The following is a 10,828-nucleotide window of genomic DNA, read 5'->3' as shown; positions in this document are numbered from 1 at the left end:
AACTGGGTAGAAGATAAGTATATTTGTTGAAATCACATTTCTATGACCACCCAGGGAGTTAGCCTCCAACTAGCAGCAAATAGTAGTTATACTATACGTACTACATACATGTCTCCAAGTGGCCCACCCATGCATGCAAAACAATGATTCTTGTGTGTGGTGCAAGATACTTTGTACCACTATAAAAGTCTGAAGATTTGAGAAACAATTAGTGCAAGCACCATTCACCCATTTCTTTTACCTCCACCAGTAATTGAAATACCTAAATCCACTAAGACATGTATTCTAAAAAGAACCCCATGGATTCCTTAAGGAAGGATTCAAAGAAGGAGGATCAAAATTTACACATCCAGGCTGAGTCCAACAGTCCAAAAGTTGTCCCAGAAAGCTGGGATACTACCATCCACAATTACGTACAGTCTCTGGGGAACTCAGTACATGTTCAAGTCAGCGAACCAGCACCTGGGATCAAGTTGACAACCATCGCTCCTTATGAAGTTGTTCGTAACCCCGTCGAACCAAAACCTGGGAGAGCAGAACCAGCAGATGTTCAATGTTTCATTGCAGAGCAAATACGTAAGTTCGACGAAGCAATGGAGCAGGCTCAATCCGTGCGTAAGGAAATTGAGAAGATTGGAATAAAATGGTGCACTGTGAATGGAATGCAAGATGCAGTTGACACTATGGTTCTCTGTTTCCAAGAGTTGGAGGACATAGTGGATCCTGAACTTAATGCATCAGTCATCTAATTAAGCTATTACTAATATTAATCATGAAGGTGGTTCAACTAGTAAGTTCTTTTCATGGAGTATAAAACTATGGGCATTACCTTTTGTGGTCACCGGAAGAGGGAAATTGCCATTTTAAATATACTATATACACGTCTGTGTGTGTACAAGACAAATTGGCTGGACCTTATATATTTAAAATGATCATGCAGAGGCCACCATATTTTATTATGTTAAGTAAATGACTTATAATTAAGCATTTAAATGTGTAGATGTGACCACCTTTTTAATCTTAAATGTCAAGTCTTACTATATATATACATGTGTATGTTACGACCTTAGTGAAAATGGAATCTCACTACTCCATAATACAATAGACAGTGTTTTATTCAAATAAATGCTACGACTGAATCGCGAAAAAATAATGACAAATTATAATTGGAAGGTGTATATGCGGTTTTTTCTAAACAATTAAACAAGAAAATAAATAGATTCTTAATATCTGCGACATTAAATATCACTGGCTGCCATCATCGGAGTGTTCTGGGATCTGCGAACATGGCATATCCGCAATCTACCATGACCTGAATAGACCATCAAGCTTCTGTCATGGAGGTCATGTCTTGTAAATATTACAAGCTCCCCCTTTTCAATTTAGGTATCCCAAGCTCGCACAATCAGCACGAGAACTATGCCGTTTCTGTAAAGAATACATGGATTTATAAGGTATTCCTTCCCTGCCGTCAATTGCCAGCTATACACAATCTGAGTAATAGACTAATGGTGAAATTAGGTTATAGACGATGGTAAAGACTTAAAAAATTTAGTTGCATGGTTTTCATATTAAAAAGAATTTGTCTTATTTAGTTCGGCACCCAATACGACTGTAATTGGAAAAAAAATTCCAAAGAATTAAAAACTTCCCTTCCCCTTCCACCATTGAAAGCCCATGCTTTCTCTCTGCCGCAGCATACTGACTCCGAGGCTGCGGGGGAGATAGCGTGTCGTCGCGGCCGCAAGACCCATTGCATTTGTAAATTTTGTTATTTTTAAAAACGTTTAAACCTCTTTCCCACGTGCTTTAGCATATTACATAATGACTCTATGCAATTGAAACATGAATGTCTACCTCTCAAGTCATTATTGGGAAATTAAACCTTTATATATGATTTTCTAACTCCAAACTATAATTGGTGAAAGACACGGACATATGAATCGCTTTGGTAACTCTCAATGTCACACTAAATGAAAATGCTTTAACAAAATAAAAAAAAAAACAAAATCCTATCCATGTATAAGTGATTATTCACTAAGAAAATTTATGTAATATATAACCAAAAGTTAACCTTGTTTCATGTCCGAAAGCTAAAGTAGTTATTGTTTTCGATTTAGGGTGTTGTTTCGCAACTAAAGGCATGGTTTCTTAATTAGTTTGCAACTATGTAAAACATTATTCAAAAATTTTATTAAGATTAATGACAATAGATCGTACGTGTAAGAAGATGATTTATAGATTCACTGCTGAAATAGGAAAGCCAAAAATTACATCTAACAATAATGGAATTACGGTGCACTATTATTTAATTACCTGGGCTAAAACCAAAAATACGTGTAGCTGGACATTAATGTTAAACTATTTTGAAATTTCGAAATGCCCATATTTGACCACGTTAAAATGACTTTTATAATTGTCATTAGTTTAAATTGATGATGTTATGCAGTTAAAAAAAAAATACAGTAAATCCAAAAGTAGTGAAGTTAGAGAAATGCTTTCTTACATTTTTGTACTTCACATAGGACAAATATATTTCTAGCACCTATGGCATAGTAACTAAATCCCACATAACCTACTCAAATTATTATCAATTGCCCACCTAACCCCTAACTCATACACGTAACACTCATTGGCAGTATATATTTTGCACACCAATTTTGGCAATGGTAGTATGATAGGTTGTGAATTGTATCTTCTGACAAATAGTAAATCCCATATCCTCAATAATGTAACAACCACCCACTCCATCACTTTCCCTCACCTAGAGAGGATATCAATGTGACAATTGAATGGGGTCACCATCCTTTTTCCAGGCCATCATTTCAAGTTGTACCAGTATTTCCTCCCAAATTGGTGAAGGACACGACAACTACAATTAATGCCTACCTTCAGTAGCAAATTGAGGGAGAAAAACTTTAGATTTACAAAATTAATAAAGTTTGAAGTAAAATAAATTTCAATGTTGTAACTTAAACAGGGTAAATTAAAAAGCAATATAGTTGTATTCCTCATGAATAACATGTCCAACACAAATTTTACACTCCAAAATAGCTGTGATATAACAATAATCTATCAAACATTTAATATAATATTTTTGGAGTAAGGGTAACAGGGAGGACCCTCATCCTCTACCACCTGGTATGCAGCAATCACCCACAATATGATTAACTTTCTCCCCTAGATAATCCTGGTACCTACTCATGGACTCCGTCTTCAAATGTCCGACTGCTTCCCAAAGTCTTTCATAATCTGCCATGGACTCGTCCAATGAGTTCCGAGCATCATCTTTCATTCCTTCTAATGTCTTTGTCTTTTGTGCAACCTCCGCCTCCAACTGCACAATCTTCTCCTTACGCTTGTCCACATTAACTGAGAAAATGTCATACCCTTTCTCCTCCAACCTCCTCTTCAGATCGTTAATGTAGTCGATAGGTTGTGGGGGGAGGCTTGTAATTTTAAACTGAATGAATTCATCCCAGTCGACGTCATCTAATTTCGTTTTGGGCAGTTCGTGGAGGAACTGAAGATTGCATGAATTGAGTGAAGATTCAGAATCCATACCCCTGGCTGAAGGAAAAAAAAAAAATATCAATAGTATGTAAGACGAAAAGAAAACTTATAACCACAGATATAGGTACAGTGTAATTTAAATTGAAGCTCCCCCTGTACTTAAAAGCAATCTAGGAAAATATTTTGTTCAAAAATATGGAAGTAATATTACGTGGGCCCACCAAGGACATGAGAGAGACAGTGTCCCTTTCAGCCAGACGAAACATTGAGGTCAAACTTGACTAATATAAGGGTTGTAGGCCAAAATTTAAGAGTTGGTTTAATGGAATAAAAATTATACTCCAATAATCAAACCCAGTTTAATATTTATATACATCACGGGTCCCACTTTTTTATTTAATCAATCATTCTTCATCTCATGGAATCATTTGGTGAAAAGTCTCTTACTCCAACTTTAAATTTATGACCTATTGCGGTGTGGGGAGTGTCTAAAAATATATTATTTTTCTCCAAAAAGTCAAAAGTGAACTGTTTCCCCATTGAGTTTGGCATTATCCGAAACATGCTTTTCCTGAAATAGGGTAGACGTAATAAGTTCGGCCTAACCACGTTCCAATTACGTGTCCAAAAGTAACTTCTGACTTGCACCACATTACTACTTATTTGGTGATATTACACTTATGCATGCCTTTCTAATTGAATAAAATAATTAAATGATGTATAATTGTCCTTATTTGGAAATGACCTTGGATTAACAAATTTAGATACTCCAGAAGTAACCCCATCGACCTACCCCATCATCTCCTCCTACTTGTCTTATATAAATACCTATATTCATGTTTTGGATTTCATCACAAAACAAACTGAAAGTCAACATATTTAGGAGCTACAATGAAGCCTACAAGTTCCAAAAATCCTGTAGTTTTTCCTTGTCCAAACTTTGACGAGCTAAACGTAGACCAAATGCAGTACGTGAACCACATTGCACAAGAAAACCTTAGGATTGCCACTGACCGGAGTGATATACAGAACCAGTTATGTGCCGCGCTCCTTCGTAACACCACACTCAACTCCGACGTGCAGTCCATGAAGGGGACGTTGGAAGATATGAAGGCCAAGTTCTTGGTGTTGGAATCATCAGTTAGGAGGGACCTTGAAGCTGTGGCATGTGCCGTCGAGGAACTCCGCAACGGCTATATCACCATGTACACCTTGTTTGCTCAAGGTCCAAAGCCACCAACTCAGTAGTACGCTGTCTACTTGTAGAATAAGTGTTTCTAATAACTTATGAATATCAGTTAGCGTGTAATGACTCAGAGGTTGTGTGCTTACAACCAAACATGGATCATGGCTATGTTCTTTTGTGGGTGGCCACTACATCTGTTTAATATCTTCTTTAGAGAGTACATGGCACTTTTGTTGTGTTATATTATATGTATCGTCTCTCTCTCTCTCTCTCTCTTTCTGTACGTATACATATGTATATATATATGTGTATGACTATGTATCGTGTGCCATGGACGTGTATGTTTTATGATATGATATTTGTCATTGTATGAATTTATATTATCCTACAGATTATGGTTGCTATGTCCCTTATTCTTCATTGGCTTGTTGAAAATATATGGAAAATTAAATCCAAAATCAACCATGCATATAATACACCTAAATAACTTCGTAATGGTAGAAAGACGAATATAATACGCACACTAGTTTGAGTTACATAAAATGGGCGTTCCTCCATAGGAAACAGTAATACTTTTGACTCAATTGATGAAACGAACCTTCTGCAAATTAAACAGTGTAAAACTATGTAATGTTATAAATGGAGAATCCTCATTAAAGAAGGTCGTGTTGGACACAAAAAATAGCATAATTAATGCTATCAAATCTTCCCACAACAAACCCCTTCTCCTAACAATAAATGAGGCAAAAGCCACATTCTCTGTGTATACATACATACATACATATATATATACATATAGATGATGAGTCTTACTCAAACGTGGTTTCGTCTTAACCAACGGGGAAATCAGCAGAAGGAGCTTCACTCCCCAGGCTTCAATTATAAGTTACGAGGAAGGGCTTGTAATTTAATCAAGGTTCATTCCACAATACGAGTTTCACAAGTTACGGAACAAGGTAATGAAATCCATTTCATGAAAATCTGGAAAACTAGTACATATTATTCGTACCAATTGTTTATCAGTAGTCATGTAATTTTTTTACAATTTAACTTGAAACACAAAGCTTTTGGTACCTTATTCTATCATATCCCCTTTTAATATGCTTTTTGACTTGGAGTTTGTGTGGTATTGGTGAGAAAGTTTGGAGTTGGTGAGAAAGTTTCATAGATCCTATGTGTCTACGAGCATCTGCTTCATCTACAGGTGACACAAACCCAAGTGTACACTACTAGGCTTCTACCACGTACTAGAGCTGCACATATCCAAAATTGATTAAGTTGGGCAGGCATTGTTAACTTAAGTAAACTGATCTTAGTTTGTTGGTAGAGATTGTGATAATGTGATTTTTTTTTCATTGATATGCTTATTCGTTCATTTATTTCACAATAATTGACATTATATTCTGTGATTCCATCTTTTATTTTGGCGGGAAATTTATCTTCCCACTTGTCTTTTTCTTTCTACACATATATATGTATAGATATGTATGTGAAGCTCCGTCATTGGTTCCCGACTCTCTAAACCCCTTAGAGAAAGCATCATCTTTTCAAAAAAAACGTTTACTCTTACCATGGAATCATCCAAGTTATGCGTCAATCTCTTTCCTAAAGAATATGAAGTGAAAAAAGAGTTAAAATCTCCAACAAAACAATTTCCTATACCATTCCCAGCGGACTTTCCCCTAACTCCATCACCACCAACTAACAACAAGGAGAAGACAACCATCCCCACTCCTTTGTCAGTAACTAGTTCCGCAACAGCCTCCCGTAGTGATAATGGAAAAAAATTTCGAAAAACTAAGCCTGGGTTTCGCGGCAAGTGAAAAAATTGTATGAAGAAAGATGTGCAGATTCAGAAGCTTATGGCTTTCAAGGAACTTGTTGGTAAGAAAGCGACGACTTTAAGGATGAATTCAATGGATATTAAGTCTTTTCTTTTTGACCAGCGCCAGATTATGGAACATGTAGGGACTATGGTGAAACGACAAGAGACAATTAGTGGTGAGTTGTGTGTTGAATCTACGGAGGCAGGACCTACCAAGGAGATCATATTTCTTGACTGATTTAACTTTAACATTCTCGTCACATGGGTCTTCATTTCAGTTCTTGTATAAACTAGATGATCCCATGTGTATAAGAGACAATTAGTGGTACTGTTGATTACTTAAAAATTAAGAACCTGTAGGTACTAAAGTTACCTTAAACTATAAGTTAAGGGTAATGGATGTACCTACTATTAGTATTTTCAAAGCCATCATAGTGTGTAGCAGGAGATATATCTCCCTCAACCATCTATCGTGTAGATAGACATTATGTAATGATGTGATGTTTATCCTTTATTAATCATGTTTATGTTGATTTTGGTTGTTTGCGTCCCTACAGTGAATTTTTATTTTATATTGGATGCCTACAAAAACATGATAAACCCATTACAACTGGCTTCGATAGAAGATGTATATATATTGATAAAAGGTATATGACTGAAATGCTTGCCAAATCAAAATCAATTACAGTAAGGGTGGTCATATGCTCGAAAAGGGTTAAGTTGGAAAATGGTGGACATGTGGGCAGTTACCTTTTAATTTGTTAATGCTTGAGAACAGTGACGAGTTGTTTAGGGTTTACGCCCTACACTTACCAAAATGAAACTCAAAGTATAGGTAGAGACATACACGGTAAAAGTACAAAACTTACCTTAAGTAGCTTATTAACCATTGGATACCTAATCCAAAACTAAATTCCAAACCCATTGGCCTAAAAAAATTAAGTGCTGAAAATAATTCATCTTTTTCTGGGTTGTAAATTGAAATGACATACACAGGGAGGCAACGCTATTATAATTGTATAGTTTAATTTTTTGTTTCCTTGTGATCCCACGTGGAGGCACAAAAACTGAAATTTTTGTGGAGGCAGAAAAAGCCCATTTCAAGGTGGGTACTTCAATTTTCTTAGATATATTTTCCGCTCATTCCCATTGGTAAGTTGGGGCTATAATAATCGATACCCTCACTAATTGTATGTAATTTACACTTTATTTATCGCTACATAATTGTGTTTTCTAATGTTTCTTTTACCATAAAATAATTACTGATTTAACATAAATATGTGCCTACTTTTAATTACATGGGTACGTTTACTAAAGAAACTGAAGTGTCAAGGGTGATAAACATAGACATTCAATTGCATTTCCAGTGAATATAAGATTGAGTTAGGTTTTTTCCATCAAGCCTTAATTTTTATTTGATTTTTCTTTTCATCTCTAACAACTGTTTCTTTCGTGTTCAGGAAACAAAAAAATAAGTACTCAAACAACATGGCGAACGACATGTCGGAAGCACTCGCAGAACTAAATATTACGAACAAGCTTCCACAACAATTAACAAAGGAAGACATTATAAACAAACACCTACCCACGGTTGGCCACTGGGAAGATTTTTACCACAAATACTCTCAGTGAATTGGGTTTAGTGTTAGAAAAGAAGATGTCCGTCGGGACAATGAAAATAAAGAGTGGCAAAGAAAATGGGTTTGCTCTAATCAAGGGTTTAGGCGAGAAAAGTGGGAAAACCTAAAGAACCGTAAGAAAAAACCTCGAGCTGTTACTCGCACAGGGTGCCTAGCACTATTGCGCGTGAATTTTGACAAGTCCGAAAACAGTTGGGCAGTGAAAGACTTTAACCCAACACATAATCATGACCTTGCTTTGAAGACAGATATGCAGTTCTTGAGATCTAACCGTGCTGTCCCAGATTGTATGGGTGCCCAAGTAATGTCAATGAGACGGTCGGGCATACGAACTTGCCACATATTGAATCACCTTGCTGCAGAAAGAGGAGGACATAAGTATGTTCCGTTCTTGAAAAAGGACTTATACAATTGGATTGGACGACAAAGAGAGTTAGAAGAGGAGGAGGAAACAGATGCTGAGGGTGCCCTGGGATACTTGGAATGTCTTGGGTTACGTGACCCCAATTTTTTTGAAACACACACGAAAGACGGGGAGTATAGGCTCGCTGACTTGTTCTGGGCCGATGGAATTTCCAGAGATGACTATGGACGTTTTGGGGAGATCATCGCATTTGACACAACGTACAAGAAGAATGCTTACAACAAACCCCTTCTTCTTTTTGTCGACGTGAATCACCACTTCAGAACTGTTGTCTTCGCAGTGGCCTTGCTGTACGATGAGAAGGAGGACACATACATTTGGTTGTTGGAAGAATTCCTTCAATGTATGAACAACAAATTGCCTCAGGTTGTTGTCACTGACGGAGATAAAGCTATGGCTAAAGCAATAGAGAAAGTCATGCCTAATGCTGTCCATCGTTTGTGTGCGTGGCACCTTCAGAAAAATGTTACCATTAATGTCCCTCACCCGATTTTCAAGACAAGGTTTAATGAGCTTCTATATCAATATTGTACAAAGGAAGAGTTTGACGAGAGTTGGAGTGGCTTGGTTACAGAATTTCAGCTACAAGATAGCCAATGGGCAGCCATAACATACAACAATAGAAGGAGTTGGGCAGAATGCTTCCTACTGGGTAATTTCTTTGCGGGCCTCAGAACCACCCAAAGGTCGGAGTCGATGAATTCTTACCTGTCACACTTCTTGACAAGCAAACTTAAACTTAAAGACCTTGTTGGCCAAGTTGATAAAGCCATACAAAGCATACGCCACACGGAACGCGAAGATGACTTCATCAGTAACAACACATCGCCCCAGTTCCCTTCCAACATACTACAACAGTATTACCAACAAGTTGCTTCAGTTTTGACGAGAAACATGTACGATAAGGTCGCACAACAAATCGACAACGCTCTTGCATACTCAATTGATTTGATAAGTGTGGAATTTGGGTGCAGGGTATTTTCCCTAAGTCGTTTCCGTAGAGGACTGGTAAGAAGTGTAGTTCGGTACGTAATTGATCATGATCACTTTGAATGTAGTTGCATGCTATTCCAGTCAGACGGAATCCCGTGTCGACATATGTTTGCTGTAATGAAGCATTTGAACCTACCCTGCATCCCGAAACCTCTGTTAAAGGAACGCTGGAGGAAGGACGCCAAATTGAGAGGTGAATTGAGTAGAGCTCCCCATGATAGGGTCCCCCGTGATGTGTTATTATGTACCCGTTGGGGATCGTTGACATCACGGTTAAATGCAATGGGGTACTATGCTACACAACGTGATGATACATATGAAGAAGCATTAAGCGAAATGTCCCGTTTGGAGGAAAAATTTAAAACAACGTGTGGTCAGCCTAATGATGCGTTTGAATCGAGACACGTTGTACATGGGGACTACCGATCGCAACAACAACAGAGAGTAATTGGGGATCCGGCAATTGTGAGAACGAAGGGGAGGGAACCAAACAAAACAAAATCAAAATATAAGGGCGTGGACAATGCCACCCCAAGGAAGAATAGGTGTCGCAACTGCAACCAATTAGGCCATGATAGGGCGACTTGCAAAGTTGTTCCAGAAGTGGACAATCAATCCATGGAGACAGAAGATCCAACATCTTCCAACTATCCAATGTACTATACTCCGAACGTGGACGACATCAGTCAAAGTGAAAGGAGTTAATTAACAGGAGATAATGGCACAAACGAGCAATGGCATAGTCACCAATGACCTACTATTTCGAAACAAATTCGCAATCCCTCTACAGATTGTTACATCCCATAGCCATGCGATCAGTTTTATGGTAAGGGTTTAGAATTAGTTTGCAAAAAAATTCATGAATTATGTGTAATGCTTTGTATGTCTCGTTTTTTACCAAATGTTATGTTATGGACGTCAATCTTGTTTACTAAGTTCTACTATGTGGAATGCCCTTACTATGTTTTGAAGAGTCATTTATGGATGGATCGTTATAGGAATCATTTGTTGACACATTAATTTAAGAAGCTTTGCGGAAAAGATACTACAATAATTCGTTAATAACAAAATTGAGGCATAATTAATTGATTTTGTCCTTGTGTAGCATGCATATATATAGGACAATATTTTTATATGGGCTTTACTTTAACTCCTAATGGTGGGGCGCTTAGTGTTTCGCATCCCGTTTACAGTTTTTGGGGGGACTATTTTGGGATCGTGTTTATAGTAGCTATTTATAAGTTCCT

At 37.4% G+C, this 10,828-nt stretch overlaps 1 protein-coding gene across 1 annotated transcript; it reads left to right on the top strand.

Annotated features, from left to right (window-relative positions):
• Positions 1-8,414: 8,414 nt before the first annotated feature.
• LOC133800380 (protein FAR1-RELATED SEQUENCE 5-like) lies at positions 8,415-10,286 on the top strand. The gene has a single exon (XM_062238338.1). The coding sequence runs from the start codon at positions 8,415-8,417 to the stop codon at positions 10,284-10,286; it is 1,872 nt and encodes a 623-aa protein (XP_062094322.1).
• The last annotated feature ends 542 nt before the right edge of the window (positions 10,287-10,828 follow it).

This window comes from Humulus lupulus, chromosome 9 (assembly GCF_963169125.1).
Source record: "Humulus lupulus chromosome 9, drHumLupu1.1, whole genome shotgun sequence".
Lineage (NCBI taxonomy): Eukaryota > Viridiplantae > Streptophyta > Magnoliopsida > Rosales > Cannabaceae > Humulus > Humulus lupulus.
Note: the sequence above shows the minus strand (reverse complement) of the source record. Positions and strands in the feature narration are given on the sequence as shown.

Excerpts from the sequence above, each read along its gene's own strand:
- LOC133800380 (XM_062238338.1), top strand. The coding sequence starts at position 8,415 with ATGCAGTTCTTGAGATCTAACCGTGCTGTCCCAGATTGTATGGGTGCC.